Genomic DNA, 24825 nt, shown 5'->3' on the forward strand with positions numbered 1-24825 from the left:
GCAGTAAGCAGGACCATCAAGACAGGGGGAGGAGGAGGAGGAGATTGCAGGGAACAGAACAACTTGCATTTTAGCAAACACCAGTAGGAGGATGAGGGGGAAGAACATGTGGGTGAGAAAAGCCATCTTGAACAAAGCCTGTATCTTGCTAGATTAAGTTTTAGACTTTTAGATGCAGATTTTCACTTTTATTTGCTTGTGACCCTAACTTTCTCTCATACTTGAATTAATTTAAAAGCCTGTCTTCTTTTGTTAATAAACTTGTTTTACTATTAAGCTCAATGACCAGTGCTGCGTTTGAATTAAAGTGAATGTTAACTCCAGTTACTATGGCAAACTGGTGGGTTTTCTCTCTTCAAGGAGCAAATGAATCTTATTATCCCTCTGAATGTTGCAGGAGAGGGCTTTAAAGTGGTTTGTGTGTGTATTGGTGTTACCTGCTGCCATTAACTAAGTCTGGTAAGACCAGAATGGGTCTGTGATAACTGCTGGCAGGCTGTTGGATTCCAAGTGTTGAATCAGTGTTGTACAGCAGACAGAACACAGAGTGCATGCTGACTGCGGGCTGTATGTATGTCCTGGGCAAGAAGCTATAAGTAGAAACAGCATGTAGGGGCACTTAGGGTTATAATAGAAGCAGTGACAACCTCTCACTGGTCTGAATTGCACCCCAGAATGTGACAATAGATGTTAGAAGTAATATGCTGAAGGACAAGGAAAGCAAAAAGTTTACCAATTGTATACTACTCAAACAGTTAAATCAGTACCACCATACTCGCTATAATATTTAGGACCCCTAAGCAGAAATAGGAACATGTCTTTTCGAAGGTGTCTTTCCCATAGGAGAGCTAATGAAATGATAAAGCATGTCACTGGTCTAAGGACATGCAGTAGCACTCACTAGCTCAGCAAAGCCACACACACACACACACACGTTAAACCACTTTATTCTTTGATGCAGAATTAAAGAATGGAAAAAGCCACATTGGGTATTCTCTTCCTGTCATGAGATGGGATCTTCCCATGCTGATAGCCTGCTGGTTTACATATAAGCTAAACAAAGGATGGTGCCTCCTTCAGTACAGGCCCCCTAAAATTCATGCTGTGGTTTGTGTATAGCTGTAGATTGTTGGGTGGCAGTGAGGCTCTGGAACGGCTGAGGTCTGATTGTCCTCTCAACTAGACAAGTGCAGCTCATTTACTGCTATACTGGATGGGATGCTCAGACTCCCCTGGCTCAGGGAACGGAGAGAAATATTGTAAAAAAAATCAAACTAATACCAAACTCAATTGTTTCTCCAAAGCTTGACTTACTAGCTCCGCTGATAACTGAGGGCCTCACTCTTGTAAAAGATGCACAGCATACTTGTGAAACAAATGTATAATTTTACCCACCAAAAGAACTACATGTGCTTAAAAAGTTTTATATATATATAATCAATGTATATTATTAGTATCATTCCTTCTACCTCACTGAAGCGGCTACTACTGTGTAATAACCAATTGCTCAGTAAACACCAGTGTCCTAAGGGGTCACATTGCTCTCATTTCTCAGATGCTGCACAATCCCAGTTGTGCTGCCCAGTGCTGCTATTCTGCAGTCATTGCATTTGGGGCCCACATTCTTTCCTGCAGGACAGCAGGCTGGGTGGGGTTCAGAAATCCTCTGCTGCTCTGAGGCTGGGGGTGAGAACAGTGGTCTTAAAAAAACAAAACAAAACAAAAACTACAAGAATAGAAAGGAGACTTGCATGTAAAACCAGATTGTTTTCCACATTAAAAAGGGCAACTTGGATACTACAATAATTAGGGCCCTACCAAATTCACAGCCATGAAAAACACGTCACAGACTGAAATCTGGTCTTCTATGTGATTTTACCTTACACTATACAGATTTCACAGGGGAGATCAGCATTTCTCAAACAGGGGGTTCTGATCCAAAAGAGTTGCAGGGAGGTCACAAGGTTATTTTAGGGGCGGGTCGCAGCATTGCCACCCTTACTTCTGCGCTGCCTTCAGAGCTAGGCGGCTGGAGAGCGGCGGCTGTTGGCTGGGTGTCCAGCTCTGAAGGCAGCACCCGACCAGTAGCAGCACAGAAGTAAGGGCGGCATTACCATACCATACTTCTGCATTGCTGCCTTCAGAGCTGGGCAGCCAGAGTGGCAGCTGCTGACTGAGGGCCCAGCTCTGCAGGCAGCAGCGCAGAAGTAAGGGTGGCAATACCATACCAGGCCATCCTTACTGCTGCTTCTAACGGCTCTGCCTTCAGAGCTGGGCTCCCGGCCAGCAGCCACCGCTCTCCAGCTACCCAGCTCTGAAGGCAGCGCCGCTGCCAACACAGAAATAAGGATAGCAGTACCACAACCGCCCCTACAATAACCTTGCAGCCCTCCACAACTCATTTGGGTCAGGACCCCTACAATTACAACACCATGAAATTTCATATTTAAATAGCTGAAATCATGAAATTTACAATTTTTACAATCCTGTGACCGTGAAATTGACCAAAATGGACCGTGAATTTAGTAGGCCCCTAATAATAATGGTATCAGTGTGGAAAACCTGATGGCAAAACACAGGAAAGCCACCTGGTTTAATTGTAGTGACTCCTAGCTGCCCTGTAGGCTTAAATTTGAATGCATCACCAGCTTTCTACAAGCTCCACCCCTCCTGTTACAGGTCTAGTCTACCCGCTTGGAGTTCTGATAGGCATACACCTTCTGGTACAAGCCTCCTCATTGTACTCAGACCAGTGGTCCGCTCCTTTTCTCTCTCCCCCCTTGGGGTAAATTCCTTCTTTAGGCGAATAAATAGAGAGCCCAGATGCTCAGCTTATGTCCAACACAACTTCAGTTATGTTGACATAGTTAATGAATTTAGAATAAACATTTCTGAAAGCCTTTTAGATATATGTGCAGTATGCTGTCCTGTCTTCCTTTCATACCAGATATTCTTCAATGCACAAAAACTGTGACAACTGCAAAGTGTGTTAGTGTGAGATGTACAATGCATGCCAACAAACCACGGATTGTAGAGACCCAATGATTCAGGGGAGATTTATTGTACTGGAGAATATCCAATATTTTTCTTCAAAGCACTGAATAACAATTCATGAAAATAATCAGAAAATATAAGCTTTTTAAATGACAGTCAAAAGAGAAACTAATATAATTACATATAATACAGATTTCCATCTTGCAGTTAAAGCAAAGCAGTACTAAAAATGGTCATTTTTGTCTTCACAGTTAATGAGCATTGCCTCTCCTGTTTAAAGCTTCAGCAACTCTAATCTCTTAATCACTGTGTGATTATGTTCAGACCGAAGCTGCATCTGGGTTGTAAACATATTCTTCAAATCTTCCTCCTCTGTATTCTATAGAGTGGGCACACTTAAATTCATTCTATTTGTGGGAATAATAAAGGTTTCAGAGATACCAACTATACATAAAATGAGGAATTATCACTAGAACTGTTATCTCTCGAACCAGAATGAACTTTTTAAGGCTATAATTCAGCAAAGCGTGTGTGTGCTTAAGCACATGCTTAAGTCGCATTGATTTCAATGAATTTTGAATCATGCCCTTTATGACTGTCAGTTTAACGACTAGCCCTAATTAGCATCTGCTTCAGCGATGTGCTGAACAGGGATGGATTTAAGCATATGCTTAAGTGCATTACTAAACTGGGCTTAAGTGCATGTAGTGTGTGTGTGTTTACGTAAATACTACACACATGCACACACAGTTATTGCCATTAGCTTTCTTGTGTTTGAACATTCTATACACTAGGGCAGAACCTGCACTTATTTTGGTTTCTACAAACATAAAGAAGCGCCTGAAGAGAGCTATTGCAGCTTTCAGTCAGGCACTGTATTGGCACTGAAAGCTTTATTTTGAAAACGATAAGCAGCAATACTGAATAAATAGATAGAATGATTGTTTTGTCATCTCCATACAGCCGATGGCCTTCATCCAAAACATTAAAATACTGTAGCAAATAAAACAAAACATGCATGTTTCAATGTTCCAAAAAAAAAAAAAAAAAGAGGCATAATATAAAAGTAACACTTCGACACTTATTTTAATACCATACAGGCCGTTAAAGATTATTTTCTGGAAAAAAATGAATAAAGTTTTGCTATTTACATAGATAATTAAGGCCCAATTCATTCTAAGTAATGCACACTGGGAAACTGTATATTTCAGTTCACTAAAAATCACAGGATCAATTTTTTCCCCACTCATATAATCCCAATTCACCATAATGCAATACATAGTGTGCTTTTTTTTTTTTTTTAAAGGCAGTTATAGCCCCAATTAGAGGTTTTCCTTTCTCTAAAAGGTCTTCTCTTAATCACAAAGAAAAGTAATATTTGCAGATTCTGTAAGCTAGGGTAGTGATGGAATGTTCGCTTTCAAGTTTCAGAAGATGGGTATCATTTTCAAAAATGCTTGAGTGACATATGAGCCATTATGATCTTTCAATGAGATTTACTTTTTTTGAAAATTTTATCCTAAATCTTACTCTATTTTTCCATTTATCTCTCTTCCTACACTTGTGAGTGACAACGTGAGGGATTCACACAGTTAATTTCCATTAGCAGTAATAAGAGTCTTTCATATAAATGTCCTGTGCACTTAGAGGAAAATAGATAGTTGCATATTGAACTAGTTAATGAAAACAAAAATCTATATTTATTTCGCTGGCCAGTATAGAATCTGGCACCTGTTAAAGTACATGCTGTTTTTGTTCTACGCATGCCCCTTTGACCAGGTTTGAAAACGCTTTTGAAAATGGAAGCATGATAAAAAAAAATCTACATTTCAAAAGGGTCACACGTTGATATGGAGTGAAACTCTTAATTCTTTATGATGCTGCGATTGAATCGAATAATATAATAAAAACACACAACTCTAGGGCATGCCATTTTTTTAGTTAATCTACAGACACGGCACAAACATAGGACCGTGTAAAGTTCAACACGTCAAGAAGATGGAAAATAAAGGGATTTTTTAAAAACATTTCAGTGAATGTATTGTTTTACTAACAGCAGCTCTGGAGCACCAACTGTTCTGTTTACCCTCCTGGTGAGCAGAAGCAATGAAAGCTCCTCAGGTGCCCTGATGATATTCTTCAGCTTTAACCTAGGGAGAGCAGAAGACGGGATGCTAGTCTCCAAACCCACTTACTGCTTGACCTCTCTGCCAAACAGCAGTCACCACCCATCTATGCTAAATTTAAACCAGTAAATTAAGGGGAAAGGCTCCAAATTTTATTACTGGAAAAATATCTTGAGCTATTCAAAACCCTGAGTTTTCTTACCCACCCACTTAAAGCACAATAAGACACACCATTCTTATGATCTTAGCACTCATGGAAATCAATGGGAGCTGGCTCAGACCCTTACTGCATAACAGGATAAGTACATTTATCTGCTTTAACAATCCTCTATATCAGTATGCAGAAAAGATTTGATTAAACTTTTCGTTGTGATTAAGTGACATAGGTTCTTTGCTATGCAACGCAGTTTGGGCCCGATACTGCAAAGTGCCGACTGCCTGAACTCCAGTCGACTTCAAAGGGAGTTGAGGATACTAAGTATCCTACCAGATTGGGCCATTTGTTTGGCAAAACTGGACCTGGAAAGTAAGGCATATATGCCCCTTGGACACAGTATAATCTCCAAATTATTTGTGTTTTATATTAACAAATACATTTTTATATAAGAAAAAGTTATGAGCACAAACATACATGAGCACAGAATCATCAATAACTGATATGAAAAACTGAGCGTGGCAAAGATTTTTTTAGGCCAGAGCAGCACATTTACCAGTTTGTTCACAAGTAAAAAGAGACATGGATGCTGACTATTTTTGAACTGAGTCTGTTCTTCACAGCCTCATTTGAAGTTGCTGTTAGTCTAAATACAGCAGCATTTTTAGTATTTCTGATGCTATTAATAAAAGAGAAATGCAAAAAAATTCCATTTAATGGTGATTCCTTCATCTCATGCTGTATCCTTCAAACTTTGATTTACCGTTTTGATGTGGAAATTCCTGGTCTTTTTTTAAATAGGAAAATTAATTTAGTATTTATCTGGGCACAAGTAAATCCAAGCAGGAGCATGTATATTTTAAAAATAAAAAGATTTCTAAAGTATTATTCTTTAATTATTAAAGCTTGGGTTTTTACTTACCAGGGATGAAATCCTGATCCTACTAAAGTCAAAAGAAGTTCTGCCATTGACTTCAATGGAATCAGGATTCTCCCTCTAGATTTTGATTTCTGGGGACCCCAAGGGCTAAATTCTGCTCTGGATGCACAGGCATGGCTCCCACTGAAGTCAAAGGGATCTGCAGGCATGCAATGGCAATATCTGGTGCTGTTATAATGGGCAGTCCAAATGCAATACATAAGGCCCAGATTCTGTAATCCGATCCATGCAGGTGGACCCCCCAGGTCAGCAAGAAGGAGTTTCACTGATGCCCATGGTGTTCTGCACAGACTCAGGACTGTATCCACTGCATTGATCCGAGTGCAGGACCAGGGCCTAGCATCATAACCACACTTTATTTGGAAGTGTTTACTTTTACATTCTGCTGGGGAGCCACTTTACCTAAACCTTGTTTTATTTTTGGTTGTACTAGGTGACCTCAAAATATTGTAAAAATAAATGGAAGTCTACTAGTGAATCTGTGGAAGTCTATCTTCTACCTTTCACTTGTAAAATACATGCTCTATAAAACCCTGAACAGAAATAATCTTGCATATCTAAGGAAAAACATGTTCCATAAAATTTTGGGGAGCAGGAATGAAATCCTGGCCCCAATGACGTCAATGGGAATTTTGCTATTGATTTCAATGGGACCAGGATATCACCCCAGCTCTTTTAAATATCATTTTGCTAAATGGTGTGTGTATTTTTTTTTTTTTTTTTTTTTTTTAGAATAGCAACATTTACAGGAAAATAAGAACACTGTCATTGCTGGTGAAAAAAAAAAAGTCAAAACCACACACTGAGAAGCCTCACACCCCCTTTTAGTAAGACATATGATGAAGACCCCTTATATTGTTTCTCAAAAGGCATACACAGTGTGGCACAATATCTCAAATATACATTCTATATAATAAAATACTGTCTAACTAGTGCATCCTCAATCATATGCTGGAAATATCCTTACCAAGCCAGCTTTAAATTCCATAATATCTTCTAATGATTCATTCAAGGCAGAATCAATAGGAAGCTAATCCCACAAACTCACCTTTCAAGCCTAAAAAGGTAGCAATGGATGTGATGATGCATCATAATCCACAACGTAACAAACAAAATCAGTGGTTCGAGACTATTTTAAAGATACAGCACCCCCACAACACTCCTGTGTTTGTGAATTGTTAATGTGATGAAACACTGGACATTTATACACACAAAAAAGTCATCTGGTCAGACTGAGAAATACGATATTATATAATTAGTCACAAGTTTAAAATAATAAAACAAACACCGTAAAGGTCAACATTCACACCACCATGGATTTGCATGGAATAAATTAAACCTTAAACCAATTGCAAACAGGTTCCTTCACTCTGCTCAGTCAGTGTTTTATTTATGCTTATACATCAAATAATACTTTTCTAAATGCTTCTGAAGTAGCAATAATACAAATGAAGGCTTTTGCATCAATAGTTATTGGACAGTAACTTCAACATTGCCGGCTGGGTAGCTACACAGTTCCTTTGTTCTTTTGCATCAGTGCAGGGGGTATGGCTCCACGTGGTGTGTAGAATGAAGAAACGCAACATGTGGTGGCTTAAAGAGGAAAAGCTTCTTTCATTCGTCATTGGTAGAATCAAAAAGGAAGGAACTTATACTGTCCATGGTATCTTCATAGGTCCTCTCCAGAAGAGGTATATATTGTTATACATAAATGCCCTCAGGGTTAAAACCAGACGACAGTGGATTCTGTAGAATTCGAAGATTACTGGGGAGCTGCCTTGATGAACCTGGGCGTTTCAGGGACCCAGACTGAAATGTTGTCTCTACACAAAAAAGATGATAATTAGTCTGATTTACTTAATAATTACTAAATATTATTCGTAACATTTAGAGAACACACTTATTCCCTGGTGTACCAGTGTACTTGGGTGTACTACAAAAGGTTTTCCCCCTGCCCCCTCCTCTCCTGCTGGTAATAGCTCACCTTAAGTGATCACTCTCGTTACAGTGTGTATGGTAACACCCATTGTTTCATGTTCTCTGTGTATATAAAATCTCCCCTATGTATTTTCCACTGCATGCATCCGATGAAGTGAGCTGTAGCTCACGAAAGCTTGTGCTCAAATAAACTGGTTAGTCTCTAAGGTGCCACAAGTACTCCTTTTCTTTTTGCGGATACAGACTAACACGGCTCCTACTCTGAAACCTTACATAGAATACACACACAGGTGACTGTAGAATGGTTGACATTTAGACACACAACTGCCACTCATTTTAATGTGAGCTGTTTGTTAGTTGGCTTTGAAAATATAACCCCCCCACACACACCCAGACAGTGCACATATACAGTAGGATGCATGTAGACATGCACCCAAACTACCAACTCCCTGCCCTCCTGAAAGAAACACCATGGCATCATTAGCAGAAGGGCTCTACACAAGGGTTGACAATAAAGGCCTTGGAAAAAGGAGTGTTTGCAGAAGATTTTTGAAAAGTGGAAGGTATGGGCTGAGATGAAGGTCCAGGGAGGACTTGCAGGGCTGTCACAGCAGAAGCTCAGTTACCTGCTAGGTACAACAGTGGTTGCACCACTGGCACAACCATAAGTTGCAAGAGTATATTTCAGAGGACGGTGTGTGGGTGGGTGTATGGGTGTGTGTGGGGGTGTGTGATTTTTTAATGTATGAAAAGAACTTGCATAGCATACTCTTGCTACTTAGTTATTATCTGCTAGTCCCTCAATATAAAAAGAGTTCATTTGATGTTTAGTGTATTAGTGTTAAAGGAAGAGAGAAGAGTATTTTTCCCCCCCCCTTACAAAACTTTCAATTTTGTACCTCTTTCGAGCTGTGTGAGAGAAGCCTCCACTTCAATAGGGTCTGCTGGAAGCACTGTGACCTTTGTTCCTGTTTGCTGGATAAATTGTTGGAGATTTACTTGTCTTAGCTCCTTCGTTAGCTGCTCCAGTTCTTGTTCTCTGTCCTAAACAGAAAGGGGGAAAATAAGTCTGTTTAGAGGTGGGTAAGTCTGGAACAGCCGTTCAAAATTCTATCCATCCATTTGTCTCTGGGGCAAGTAATTTTTTTTCTTTGATGGGTAAATAGAAAGTTACTAGTTTTTAAGATATTGTTTTTTTGAAAGATGGTTTGCTGCATAACTTACAAAAGTAAAATGATACTGAGTCACGGGGACTTATCTACTTGTTAGCAGTTATCAGATCTTTATATTTGCTTCCTTGTCCTCTCTCAGATACTACTCAAGTCACCTGAACAGACACGTAGCACAACAGCAGCAAGAGGCCCTAATAATCCATATCCTGAATGCTACAGAGGCTAACCTTTTGTTTAAGGCACTGGCCAGAACCCTGAAAATCTGGCTCCAATTTGTGGTTCTGCCACAGATTTCTTGTATAATTTGGGCAAGTCACTTAATACCTCCGTGCCTGAGTTTCCCATCTGTTAACTGGCGATGATACTTCCTTTCTCTGTACCCTTTGTCTTGCATATTTCAACTGTAAGCATTTCTGGGCAAGGACTGCTTCTTGCTATGGGTGTGTATAGTGTCTAGCAAGTACATTTCAGAGATTGCTCTGGTTTTAAGAAAATAAGTCCTCACAGATTTTTGCCAAAATTCTTCAGAATCTATTTTGTCTCAGCTTGCATTAATATCTTACATTCCGAAATCATGCACTCAAATGTCAGGAAATTCCAAAAATGGATTATTCCCCCCCCCCCCCCCCCATGTTAACTCTGTATTTGTTTACTCTATCCTATAAAATACACAAACAGTAATGCACTGAGGCATTCATTGAACAAAAGGAAGAGGATCAAAAGACATTAAAAACATGTAAGTAGCAATACTAACAGTGTGAATAACCTCAGCCTTTGGAATTTCCTGACTTCTGAGTGCTGGAGGGTAAAATTTTCAAAAGTATCTAAGTCCCATCGAATTAAGCTCCTAAATCACTTAAGAGCTTTTGAAATTTTTCCCTTGAGGTCTCACCCCTAATGTTGCATCAATGCTCTTTTTTTTTTTTGCATTTTAAATCTTCTCCTTTTCTAAAAATGCCAATGGCAAGGAAAGAAAGGAAAATTGCTAAATCACAGCACATGCTTGACTGAAGGTGTCCTTAAAAATACAGGAGAAGAGTGATTAGGAAATTCTCACATGCGTACATGAAAATGCTGACTTTACATATTCATACCCTTAGAACTACTGAACCAATTTTCTTCCCTTCCTTATTATTCAGCAAAGACCATAAAAAACAAGCCACATTTAAAATTTCTAATTTCAAATCAGTTAGTTATGCGAGCACTAACACTTCAATCTGAGATTATAGAGAAACATATATCCTCCTCTCCCTTGCAATAACTCAAACACAGCTGAACTGATTTTGCTCAAACTTTCTGGAAAAAAAAAAATCTTTAGTTTGAGAACAAGCACTGAAAATTTAGCCTACTAGGAATTTGCTTGCGACAGCCAGAGCATGTGAGAATGGGAGTCTGAACTGAGTGAGCCTCAGTGGATGTTATCAGCATTGTTATTTAACTAAAATAAATAAATGAAAAGGGGGTTCTCCTGGCATCACAGTAACTAAAAGGATAATCTGTAATGTCACTAGAGGCTGGGGATGGGTGGCTACACATATATGCTTAGAGTTTTCATGTGTTTTTTTCAGATGCCCATATTAACCATTTCTTTATTTAGTAAAAACAGCTTAAATTGATACGGTACTGGAACCTGTGATTCTAAGGATCCCCAAGTCCTTTACATAGTGACAGCAGAATCACTTCACACTACTCAGCTACCGTGGAATGCAGCAGCAGTTTAGTACAGGATATTAAAATAAATAACAGTGCTATAACCAACTGAAACTGAGTGCCTTAATTCTAGGGTGCCTGGGATATTAAACATACCAGGAATAGGGAAATTTGCTTCCCAGTGTCATTGTATCCCCCCTTGCCACTATTTGCTACAAACTGGATTTCCATTTATATTCATTATTTCATGCTCTACTTAGGTCCAAGTGACACCATTAACTTTTGCAGGAAATAAAAAACAGTGACTTGATTCTCCGGTGACATGGGCTCTATAATTGCTTGAAGTAGACAGAAAACAGAATCTTGAACTCAAACAAGTCAGGTAGGAAAAAGGAAGAGCTAGTCTCCAAACAATTGTTTTATAACCTATTAGTTACTTTAACACACCCATTCTGATACTACTTTTGGATCTGTATCTTTTTTCTAAATACTATGCTCATGGAAGATTCTGGAGAGCAGCACTAGACAGACAGAAGTTCAGCCTCAAAAAGGCAAAGGACAGACAGGTAGTGCAAGCTTCAACCTTCATTATCCCAATGTAACTCAAAATGCTGACTTTTAAAAAGGGCCTATTCCTAGCGTAAGAGGAGGGTCCAGGCCTCTGCCAATACAGCCAAATCAGAATACCAAATATGGTGGTAAAAGCAGCTATGTTGGATGTGGACACTCATCCACTAGGAACTCAGACCACTCCGTGATTTCACACAGGTCACTGAACAGCCAAAAGATGGTAATGACTTTGGGTCACTACCAATTACGGTTGCCAAATTTCTAATTGCACAAAACCGAACGCCCTTGCCCCACCTCTTGCCCCCATCTCTTCTGCAGCCCCGCCCATGCCCTGCCCTTTCTCCAAGGCTGGGGGTGTGGGCTCTGGGGTGGGGCTAGGGATGAGGGGTTTGGGTTCCAGGAGGCGGCTCTGGGCTGGAGCTGAGGGGCTCTTGGGAGTGTGGGAGGGGGCTCTTGGCTGAGGTAGGGGGTTGAAGTGCGGGAGGAGGTACAGGAGGGGGTTCAGGGCTGGGGCACGGGTTCCGGGTGGCTGCTACCTCAGGCAACTCCCAGGAAGCTGCTGGCATGTCCCTCGGCTCCTAGGCAGAGGCACAGCCAGATGGCTCTGGGTGCTGCCTCTGCCCGCAGGCGCCACCCCCGTAGCTCCCATTGGCCACGGTTCCCGGCAAATGGGAGCTGTGGAGCCAGCGCTCAGGGCAGGGGCAGGGCGTGGAGCCCCCCTGGCAGCGCCTCTGCCTAGGGGCTGCAGGGACATGTCGCCACTTCTGGAGAGCCACATGAAGCCAGGTAGGGAGCCTGCCAGCCCTGTGCCAACCAGACTTTTAATGTCCCGACTGGTCAGCAGTGCTGACCGGAGCAGACAGGGTCCCTTTTCGATCGGGTGTTCTGGTCGAAAATTGGACACCTGGCAACCCTACTGCCTGCCACTGAACCTGCAACCAGGAGGTGAAATGTTCTGTGTTGCATTCAGCACTAATTCCTCAAGTAATTGAGTCCCTCTGAATATTTAAAGAGCAAGCACACAAAAATCTTTATCATCTAACCTGAGAGACTAAGGGGCAGGGGAATGAGACAGAATCACTTATGTCATAGGATTAGGACTGGCTGGTCCAAAAATTGCAAATTCTGAAAATTTCTGATGGAGAAAAGACAAATTTTTCACAAACATCATCATGGGAGATCTCCCCTGTTTTTCTAACCAGCTCTGTCAGATCTTTGACTAATTAAAACTTAAACCTGCTATCTTTCCCCAGGCAGAAAAAAAATGTTCTTACCTGTAATCTTTTGGTGGCTTGGCCCAATGACCTTTCTACAGCTTTAATGCCATTTTCTAGCCTCAGACTTTGTTGGCCCTGAATATCAATTTCACTTTTCATCTTTTCAATCTTCTCTTTGACTTCTTCTTCATTCACCTGCGACTCCTGAACTTCCCGGTGCAACTTCTCTGCTTCAAGGCCACTCTCCATTCTGTGGATTTGAGCCATATAGTCTTTTAACTTGCTCTCGCACTCCAGGATTCTTTGCCTGATCTCCAGGAGTTGTTCCTTTAACTGCTTCTCATTCTCTTGCTCAATCTGCAGTTCATTTTCCCAGAACTCTTCCTCTTCAATCTCTACTTCATTTCTTTTGATTTTCTGTTCGAGTTTGATAATTTCCTCTTCCAGGCTGGAATTGTACTTCTGTTCCCAGTACCTGATTTCAGCCTCGTTTGAATCCAGCTGCTTCTCAATGGACTGAAGCTTCTCAGTCTGGAGGTGGATCAGTTTTTTCAACTCTTCAGCTGTTGTTTTATAGTTGAGCACCTTTTGCTTGAACTCAGATTCTTTACCTTTCCCAAAAATGTCCATTAACCCTTTTGCACCCCCAGTGAAGGTCAAAGATTTCCTTTTTGGCTCTCTCCTTTTTATTAATTTGTCATTCTGAGGCCTTAGCTTGGCTAATGGAGGTAAGCTTTGTCTGTACAAAGTTCTTTCAGGTATTCGAGCAACACTGTCTGAAGTCGGCCTCTCGCTGAGAGATGGCCCTGTGCGGCGTAATATTAACTGCACATCACTTGCATACTGTCCCCATTTGTTCAATGAAATTATAGGATTTTCATGAGGTGCCAAATGCCTCTCTGTATCTCTCCATTTTTCTATCAATGTGTATCTTCCAGTACGACCTAGGGGAGAAAGAATAATGAGAAAGGTGAAAATTGCATGTGTAATACCTAAAACAGTCCAACAGAGGGAACTATTGGCTAAGGATATATACTGACAAGTTATAAGAGTGCTGCATAGTCTAAATAATCCAATCATACATTTTAAGGCTAGGAGGAACCATTACGATAATCTAGTCTGATTTGCTGAACAACACACACGATAGAATCTCATCCAGTAGTTCCTGGATCAAACTCAATATCCCAAGTTCCATGTCAGAGCATTAGTCTCCCACTGATTTTCGAGAGTATGTTTAAGAAGTGGTATATGGGAGGTAGATGTACAACTCTAAATTACAACAGGATTAGCATAGATTTTTTTTGTATGTACCTCCAATACAATGCTTTAAAAATTATTAGTCTACACAGCATTAATCTATTATTATTTAGATTGCAATTGCACCCATAAGGAGCAAAGTGCTTTCCAACACAGATGAAGACAGTAATCTACTATACTAGAACAGGTTTTAAGTGAAGGCAATAACATCTATTTTGAAAAATTTTGCGCAAAGTAATACAGTGGGTGCCCCGACTCTTTAGTCATGAATTGTGCTAAGACAAGTTCTGTTAGCATACAAGAGTAAATGAACAAATTAGTACTGGGTTTCCTTTGAATTTGTGATTTGAAACATAATACCTCATGGAAGCTGTAGGACAAGAAATCATATTTTCACTTTGCATTTCAATATAGCAAGCCACCTAGTCTACATTATAACAGTGACCCAATTAACTCTGAATTCTAGCAATGGGAAAAGATGAGAGTTTATTATTAGAAAATGACAAATCAGAGACTAGAAAAGTTTCTAAGGAGATTTTCTATCTCCACCTATATAATTTGCAAAATTAAATTCTGTGTTCTCACCTGGACAAAAAGTCATCAGTTAGTGGCCACTGTTATAAAGACCATAACCCACAATTAAATCCCTAGTTAACCAAGACGATGCTGACACAGCATTATTCTAGTTTAGGCCATGATCAGCATTATGTTAATTAACGTGATTGCTGACAACCATGTCCAGACTTCAATACAGTAGACGAGGCTAAAGAGACACCACTAGAGGATGCCAAACTTGGTGATTGCGGATACCTGGCTCAGAAAATTTACATAGCAGCGACCAATCAGATCTTTTTTTGGGCTTCAGAGGACTCAGAAAAATGCTCCGATATGTTGAATCCTTTTACGATTGCTGTGACGATCTCTGACCTCTATCCAAGCAGCTGGCTTTACAATGTAATGTGGTTATATTTTCTGTATTGAAAATAAATTGTGTTTTTGCTGCCACCAAATTATCCCTTACATATTTATTCATGACCCAGGGTCATCTCCTCCTTGCATTCCTCTATAATTAGATTCAACAGAATTAGATTTTTATTTTTTATAAATTCAATGGATATTCATATTTATTTGTAATCATTTCCCCATTTTTATTGATTAAAATGTTCACAGTTGCATGAAATTATGGAAGCGGCTAGAAAATAGGTAGGAGATCAGCCAATTATTTAGATATTGAGATTCAAAAAGTTAAAGCTTTATAATCAAACACAAACTGTCAACATCACATGTCAAAACATATAAAGTAAATATCCTTAAATCAGACTCAAATATTTTCTCAGGCAAAGTAGGAAAAATACTGCTTATCCTTAAATTTCAATTAGCTCTACAGAAATTTTTTCCCCCATCAGTTGGTGTGTGTGTGTGTGTGTGTGTGTGTGTGTGTGTGTGTGTGTGTGTGTGTGTGTGTGTGTGTGTGTGTGTGTGTGGTGAAACTGATATTCACCGACATTTACCAATACAAATTTAATCCTTCCAAGCCGATCTATAATACTGCATATGAAGCCAACATGTTAGTCTCCTTCTCCCCGCTCCCGCGCCGCATTATTTTTTAAACACTATTGTTATTTTAAAATAAATCAGTCTTCACAGGTAGGGAAAAATAAAACTGAACTCCCCCTACCTTGTGAAGACTGATTTAATGAAAAGTAAAGGAGTACTATGGAAAGGGATCTGGGGGTCAGAGTGGATCACAAGCTAAATTTGAGTGAACAGTGTAAAATGGCTACAAAATATTATATTAAAAAAAGTAGCATTATATTTAAAAAAAAAAAGAACTGGGAAAGAGTCTAACTGCTTTCAAAGCATGCTGTGCAATAGTTTGTGACAAAGCTCCATAACTATTAGTTATCAGAAAAATGAAATCACATGCTCTCTTAATACAACCTCTCAAATACATTCTTCAGGGGAAATCAGAATGAGCCAGCAGTGCTGGATTTCATCACTTAATAAGTGCCTGAAATGCAAGTCTTTTTAAAATTTCTCCTTTTTCGAAGCAATTGTAATTGTTCCTTATCCCAGGTAAATGTGAACAATGGATGTCTATGGGATAGAATTTCTTCCCTTTTTCAGCTTTGTACACACTAAGGGTATGTCTACACAGCCTGTGGGGGTGAGCCTCCCAGCCCAGGAGGCTTCAGAACCTGAGTTCCAACCCAAGCTACAACTTCAAAGCACTGTCTACACAGATTTTTAGAGAGCTAGTCCGAGCCTGTCTACCTTGATTCAGAGGCTCGTTGCCATGGGGCTGTATAGACATACCCTTATTTAAGAGACTGATGGGGAGTTAAGGTTATATTAGAAGAAGTCCATGAGAGAGCCATTTGGGGAGATCCAAAGCAAAGATAACCATCCCCCAAACCACTACTCCTTTCCAAACATCAAAAGGTATTTTAATCTTGTGTAGATTTGCCTCTGGCTTGCAATTACATTTTCTCAAGACAGCACCCTCAGATAGAATTTTTAGGATGCACACACACAGAGTGCTGTTGTAGGTCAACTAGTTGGTATCATCTGATATCGTAAGATCATCCTTGGAAATCATGCTTTACAGCATATAGATAAAGCATCCGAAATTATTACTTCTGTATCACTTTGGGAGCTCCCACTTCACTATGCCCAGGAACTAAACATTAGCTTGAGAGGGATTGACTAGAAGAGAGAAAACTAGAGCCGACTAGTCATATTAACAAGACAAGGTGGATGTAAGATCAGTTATTGGATCACCATCTGTTGGTGAGAGAGACAAGCTTTTGATCCTACACAGAGCTCTTCTTAAGGTAGCCCAGACCCAAAGAAGAGCTCTGTGTAACCTCAGAAGCTGGTCTCTCTCACCAACAGAAGTTGGTCCAATAAAAGATATTCCCTCATTCAATTTGTCTCCCTAATACCCTGGGTCTGACATGGCTACAACAACATTGCATATAGTCATATTAATAATATTTAGCCAGTTAGCAAGAGGGAAAGGAAGAATAGGTCTCAATACATTTCCTCAGAGGGGAGAGGGTATGTAAGTAAGACTGCCCACTGTTCCCACCCCCATGAAAGAGAGAGACAAAATGAGGCAAGTAAAAATGGAAACCGCAGGCCAAATTCAAAACTAAAAACCTCTTTATAGTGACTCAAGATAAGCACTGGAGGAAATTCTATCAGTGTACCAATCTATTTGGCTGAAATTCTTGGAATCAGTTTTAATGTTTATTGGAATACAGTAGTTGAAAAAGAGCCAATGTGCCAAGAGACACAGTTGTAGATTTGCCAACCCAAAATATTCTACATTTAACATGCAGTATCTTAAGAGTTTGTACTAAGCATCCATGTCACTATTGGTAAATCAAGCCTAATGCAGTTCACCACGGCAAATTAAACACTACAAATCCAGGAGAGGAAACACATGTTCCAGGATCTCAGAGCAAAGGTTGTAGCTTTGCACTCTACATTGTTAATCCTAAATGCTCATAGCTCTTTTATCTTACAGTCACAGTAATGCTACAAATGTTATTTTGTGTCAAAGAGCCAGGTTCAAATAAACCTTGTAAATCTAAACAGCAGCCCACTGGGTGAGTGCTTAGCATGCAGTTTCCATTCAGTTTGCTACTAAATGCACTACTGTAAAACAACATGAGAACAAGATAAAATAAGGGGATAAACATGGCACACTCAAAAGAAAATGCAAGAAGGATATTTACTGAGGTGCTGGACAAAAACATAGCTGTTCGTATCTTGGGTTATGGTTCAAGGTCAACATACAATCTTAAAACAATAAACTTAATGGTCCCAACTCAACCCAAAAAACTGTGGCCCAGATTGCAGAGTTAGTGATTTTATATAGTGCAACAACCATGCTTTGAATCCAGTGCCGCCCTAAAACAAAATAACCTTTTATCCCAGGTAAATATTTTTTGGTTTGTTCTCCAGGCCATTTATGGTATAGATTAATCCTCTTTGCTGTAAACAAACCTCAAACTCTAGTTATGAGAATGCTAATTCACAAGTAAAAATGCAACCAAAGTTCATTCAAAACAAACCTCAGAACGTTTCAGAATCAGAAACCTTTAAAGCTAAATTGTTGTTTGTAATCTGCCAGCATTAGCAAAGAAAGACAAGCTGCTTTGATTCCTAATAAAGACCAGCGGTTCTCAGGTTAAAGAAAAATTCACTGTGTTCTGTTTCTTGCAGCATATGTTCCATGCCAGCAACTCGTGACTCAGTAAGACATAGTGTTTCTTTCTGAATTGTGCAGTTTAGATATCTAATCGCACAAATCCATACAAAAAATGATGTTGAGAGAACATTAAAGTTGTACAGTTAAGCATCAAAAGGCATAAAATGTCAAAAGCTAAGGTTGCATGCACAATTTTAACACTGACCCCTTGTGCATATCTATCATGATACAATCTTTATTTACAATGCCTGCTTACTACATCCCAAACAATACAATTACACATTTTTCTTTACTCACTAAGGTACATGGGTAGCATCTTAGAATAGTCTTATTTTTGTACGTGTCTGCTGGGTCAATGTGCCAATGAAAATGATTTGTCTGTCGAGGGACAAATGATATAGTAAGTTCATTATTGATAGAAAAGGAGTCAGAAGTCCTGTACTATACAATTTCCCTTCAGACAAGCAGCAATTCAGGAGAAGCTAGTGATAAATGCAGGTACCCTACATAAGCCAACAATTTTTCCACTAGTAGCCTAATATTGTTACACTTCCATCAGAAGTACACAGTGTAATAAGGACTGTACTTTGCAGTTTTAATATAAAATTACTTCCATTGACTGAAAGTATGAGTTTGTATTTTTTTTTTTAAATTGGCAAGATCATGTATAGAGGTTTGGCACCAGCTCCTTCTATAGCTCATAGACATCCCTTTTTCAGACAGCCAGAGTTAGCTTTAACAAGTGAGCTGTGCCAGCCACTGCTACACTGGAGGGTCAGGACCTAAACACCAGCACCTTGCATGGCAGGCCACTCTACTGCTGGTCTGGCATTGACCTAAGTTTTAGGGTATAAGAGAGAGACAGTTACATGGAACTATGATTAAACTAATGAAATATAGTTACTATGGAATTAAGGTCTTTTTTAAACTAACCTGAAAAATGTGGATTTGTAGATTATACTTCATGACTATAGTTTATAATTAAAAATGAGCAGGCTTCTGGTCCTATTTAACAGTGATTATTTTAAACCCTCTGTTTAAGTTTAGCACTTCGGTTACAATCATCCCACACAGGATTATTTCTGTTAGTTAAAAACCAGTGGAAGTTCAAAGTAAAAGTGGTACCATTTCCACTCCCATGAAATACCTTTGCAGGGTCTGTAATACAACTGACCACCAATACTGCATTTAAAATCAAATAACACATTTTCACAATTGCACTGCCCAATGTGTGATACACACACCCTGAGCTCTTTTGGGCAGAGACCATCTGTATTTGTTATATGTCTGCTCAGTGCAATTGGGCTAGGGCCTCTAGTTATTACCACAATACAAATAATAAACAGTATCAGTAGCAATGACAATGAAAGCACAGAATATGATTTCAATGGGATGGTCCAAATTTGAACTAAATACAAGGACATTTAGTCACCTGTGCTCCTGCCTTCTTCGTAAGTCCTCAGAAATCTTTTTGCTCTGTTTATACACAGCGGGGTCCTGCTCCGTAACTAGAGCTCCTAGACATTATGGTAATACAAATAATAATGTCCCTTTAATAGCCTTGCTGTGCTTGTGTACCAGATCAAGCCAGGCTTCTCTCCCTCCCACTGCACCTCCCATTGCAGAAGCAACATCTACTCTTGTACTATGAGATGTGAGGTGTGAAGAAGAGCACTGTGCTTGTGCCTCAGTCTGGATTCCTAACATGCCAAGATACTGGCTCTTCTCTTGACCCTGACACAACAGTTTTCATTGGTAGATCTTGGGATTAGTAGGGGCCCTCACTGCAGCGGAGGACAAAAAGGTAAATGAAGGAATAGAGAGAAAGAATGTGAGACTTTCGGAAAAGAAAATCAGTGACTTCACCATCCCCAGTCTTCATAAGCCAACCAGCACAAGACAAGAAGGATCAAGAAGAGATGGTAATATGAACAAGGAATGAGAGAAGGGAAAGAAGGAGAAAAAACCCTGAGAAGCAGGACAAATTATATAGAAAGAGGGAGAGATGCAATCAATAAGGTGGGTTTTTGGTGGTAGGGTAAAGCAAGGAGAGAAGAAAACAAAACAAAAACAAAACAGCAGGACCTAAAGGATCCAGGGTAAGAATGACACACTAATGGGTTGGGCAAAGAGAGACAGTGACATGGGGCAGAAGAACAAATGAAAATCCCAGAGCGTCCCAGTTAGAAATGAAGAGATTCATTCTGTGAGGCCCAAACCATGAATAGTATAGAGAAGGTAGAGCAGGTTCGTCTGTTCACCTTCTCTCATCATACAGAAGGACAAGGGGACATTCCCTGGAATAAAAAACAGCAAATTTTTAACTCACAAAAGTAGTACTTCTCCCTTGCAATATACACTCAGCTTTTGGAACTCACTGGCATAATATAACACTTATTAGGATTCAAAAAGATAACAACAATATCCAGAGTTACAACAGTCAGAATTAATAGCCACCAAGAGTTTGGAAGGAATATAAACTCATATACTTCAGGACTTAAACCAAATTCTAACTGCTGGGGATTAGAGGAAGTTTTCCCGGTTGTCAGGTTATTCCATAGGTTAAGGTGTCTACCACCACGGTTCTTCCACTTCGTTCTGACACGTGGCACTGGCCATAGTCAAAGACAAAACAGTGGACTCGATGGACCTTGGCTCTGGTCCAGTCTGGCAATTGCTAGTCAAGATGTGCCCGCTATAAAAACAGCTAGAAAAGAGAGCCATTTGTTTATCTAATGTAAGACACAAATAGGACTAATCTGGTCCCTTTACTATCTATTTGGATCTCTCACATGTGGCATTCTAACCCCAAGAAAGAGATGGAAGAGAGAGAAATTTAACTCTGTCTTATATATCATGACAATTTAAAAGGCTGTTTTCTAACATGGTTGTTTTTAGAGAGAGATTACACTGGCTGAACTGTACTTTTAATCAACTTTTTTTTTAAAGGTGTGAAACATTTTAGGTTAGATTTTGTTTGATTTAGCAAAAGTAGTAATGCTAAAGCTCTAATGGCATTGATGGAAAAATAATTGCGAGTAATTTTAATAAAAATTTAAGGTTTGAACTCAATACCTTTGAACTATGAAGCTGACATTTGATCCACTAAGTGACAGAGGCTTAAGCAATTTAAAGGCATGATTCTGGTTACCTGAGAACTCATTTTCCATTAAATGCCAAGAATGATTAAAAGAATAAAAAAAAGTAAAAGTAAAGACTAGAGAGTTTAAATTACTGTGTGCTCCCATGATCTCAGAAAGTAATGGAAATCAGATTTAGATCCTAGTCTAATAAAAACCAAACACAGACGCTCAACTATACTGATGTAAACAGTCCTATTAAATTCAATGGGTAAAAGTGAGTAAAGTTATTCATGGGCAAAAGTATTTACGTGACTAGGGCTTATCTACATGTCAAGTTACAGTGCGGCAAGCCAAGGTGTGAATGTACAGTGCACCACTTTGCTGCACAGTAATGTCCCATGTGGACACTGCTACAGCACAGCAGAAGTCCTAGAACGCTACTGTACACGAAGATGCACTCTGGGACTTTCAGTGGACTGTAGCAGTGTCCATACAGGATAATCCTGTACAGCAAGCTGATGTGCTGTAGATTCACACCCCACCTTGCTACATGGTAACTTGCCATGTAGACAAGCCCTGAGCTTATGATGACCTCCTTCAATAGGAAAGTGTGAGCACAAGGTAATACCCCTATATTCAGGCAAGCTATTATTTTACTATAAAATACTTTGCACTCCTCTATTGCCTTCCACCTGAGCATCTCAAAGTGCCACACAAACATTAAGCCTTACACATGATATAACAATTTTACAAATGGGTAAAGCCAGGCAGAAGATGTTTGAGTAAGCAGCTTGCCCAAGATCAGAGAGCAAGTCATGGCAGATTTGATGATAAAACAAGTTTGGCTCACAGTTGCATTCTCTACCACTAGACAAGACACTCCACCTTATTAACAGGAGCAGCAAAAAATTTATTTTATGTGATGACAGTGTTATTAGGTCTGTGGAAAAAAAAGAGTCAGAAAACTTATTTGAGCAAGTCAATATCCCCGATTCTAAAACACAAAGTTGTGGGGTCATCCCATCTCACTGCTATCTTATACGTCCATTCTATCATTAACTCTGTCTTTAGAAACTGCAAAGAATGTCATAAGTTACATATTTAATTTGCAGTGTTTTTGTAGCCGTGTCGGTCCCAGGGTATTACTGACACAAGGTGGGTGAGGTGATATTTTTTATTGGACCAACTTCTGTTAGTGCAAGAGACAAGCTTTTGAGCTATAAAAGACCTGAAGAGCTCTATGTAACCTGAAAGTTTGTCTTTCACCAACAGAAGTTACTCCAATAAAAAGATATCACTTCACCCACCTGTTCTCTCTAGAAGTAACATATGCAAGTTTTAAGCTGTACTACTTTATACTACATGATTACTTCAGTGTTTCTGTAATAACAAACCTGAGTTTGCACTTTGATTTTTTTTTAAACCCAAACTCAAGCAATAATGTGTTCCTTTTTTCTAATCCACTGTCGATTTGGTGCAACTCAGTTTCATCTCGGAGCTTTTACAACAGGTGTGTTCCACAGCCAACTCTGGTGTTTTCTTCAATGGAAATTACTTGCCAAAAAGGTAGCATTTATGTGATTTCCCAGATCTAATCCTAGCTAAGCCATAAAATGCTATAATGCAGGTTTGGAACAACTTTAACAAATCGTCGCTCTTTCTTCATGAGTCCATCTCTCTTTCACAAAGAAACAAATACACTCCAGGAAGCCAATAAAATATTGCTTTGATGGACTGCATTTTTTTTTGAAGAGACAGCTATGTTTCTTGTTCAATGGGCCCATGTTTTGCTGATATTCCGCTACAGCTAAAAACATCCCTATTTAAAGCAATTCTGTCATTTTAATTATTTTCCACAGGAAACTGTGGCTAGGATAGAAGAAAAAACATAAAAGGGCTTTGGTTAGAAATTCAAACTTAACCTTCTGGAGACTGAAATATTCTGTTTCCATGAAACAAACATACATTATTGTTTTGACTATTAAGGACCCATTTATTCCCTGGAGGGGATGGAAATCATAGCAAATGCAATGGGTGGTTATAGGGGGTAGGAGTCAGAGGAAATCACTACTGAAAAATAGGACAAGTGTACTGATGACAGTAATATTCATTGTTCTTCCTCTGGAGGATAGGTCATATTTTAGCAGGGTAGGGAGAGGAGTTTTGAATGGAAAAACACTAAAGAAAGATTACTAGTATCCACCTAAGGCTTCCCATTCTAATCAGCTAGGAAGGTCACACTGTGTTCTTTCAGATAGGGATCATTTTTATTCTACAGCCCCAAACTTGCAATGCGATCTGGATGGGTGGACAACTGTGCTCACTTGTACCACAGTGAAGGACTGGGGCCTGTGACTGGATAGTACTTAGTACAATGGGGTCCTGATCTGTCTGGGGATTCGAAACACTGCTGTAATATAAATATTACAGACATGTTTTCACCTCTAAGTTCCTTTTTAAAAAACTTAGCTTGTACTTTTCAACATTAAAAAAAGGGGAATTAAAAGAAGATTCTCTTTATCAGAAGCTGCACTGGTGAAATGTTCATAAGACCCCTCGCAGAACAACATTGGAAGTACTAGTCCTGGTAAGAAGCAGAAAACTAGCAGGACATTTTTATTAATTATTATTATTATTAATAATAATAATAATAAAACTAGACAATGATGAGTACAATGGAAAAAGCAGCTCACATCTCCTGGCAAAAGTTCCTTTTCATAGTGAGACTTCCTACTTTTCCATTTAAACTGTAAGCTGCTTGTTTTTAATTTTACCTTTTGGAGAAAAAAAACCCAACCTCTCTCTCTTTATGGAAATTGTGTTTCTCTGACTCATCCAGCATGGTTAAGTTTTCCTCACCTTGTAACAATCATATAGTACTAGATGAAACCTGTACAGTGTAACATAATTGTTCCTCAGTATTCCAGTGGGAAGTTTTTTCAGTAGAGGCACACACACACAACTTGGTAGTTCTACTTCTTTACTGAAGAGTGTAGATCATCTCCTCCAGCTAAATCATTTCCAGCTCCTTTCAAGACACAGCTATAGGAAAATGTATTATCTGAAAAAGTGGTATTCCTTCAGGCATAATGATCTCCCTGATGGTTTTTTTTCAAATCAGCGTTGCTATTTAGTTCAAAATTTGTGCACTTTTCATGTTTCTTTAAAGGCCAAGGAGAACTCCAGATGTAAATAAACAAAAAAAACTGACTTCCACGTGAGATGGAAACTGAAATCTACTTTGAGTAAAAACTTTGAGCAGTATCGTTTTCTATTTATACCTACATATAGAGGGGGAATAAATGGGATTCTACATGAAAAGTCTGCTGTTTTCCACAACATATCTGAGCAGTTACATCCATCAGAAATGCAATCTCGATGGACACAAGATAGAAATGCGCTTTCCATGGAAGGGCCAACAGAAAGGGCCACAAACTTCTAAGGCGCAGGTTAAAAGCCTTATCCTGCATCAAGGTATGTTAGTGGCAGAACTCTTACTAATTGC

General features: G+C 39.4%; 1 protein-coding gene across 5 annotated transcripts in view; it reads right to left on the minus strand.

Moving 5' to 3' along the window:
• Positions 1–3026: 3026 nt before the first annotated feature.
• RASSF8 (Ras association domain family member 8) overlaps positions 3027–24825 on the minus strand; it is a 122375-nt gene continuing 100576 nt past the window's right edge. For all 5 annotated transcript variants that reach the window (XM_037915409.2, XM_037915424.2, XM_037915418.2 and 2 more), the window contains 3 exons: positions 12819–13705; positions 9052–9196; positions 3027–8037 (listed from right to left, as the gene is read on the minus strand). In XM_037915409.2, coding sequence (XP_037771337.1) covers positions 7916–8037; positions 9052–9196; positions 12819–13705 — 1154 coding nt within the window. In that variant the 3' untranslated portion in view covers positions 3027–7915. The remainder of the gene's footprint in view (positions 8038–9051; positions 9197–12818; positions 13706–24825) is intronic.

This window comes from Chelonia mydas, chromosome 1, assembly GCF_015237465.2.
Source record: "Chelonia mydas isolate rCheMyd1 chromosome 1, rCheMyd1.pri.v2, whole genome shotgun sequence".
In the NCBI taxonomy this organism is placed as follows: Eukaryota; Metazoa; Chordata; order Testudines; family Cheloniidae; genus Chelonia; species Chelonia mydas.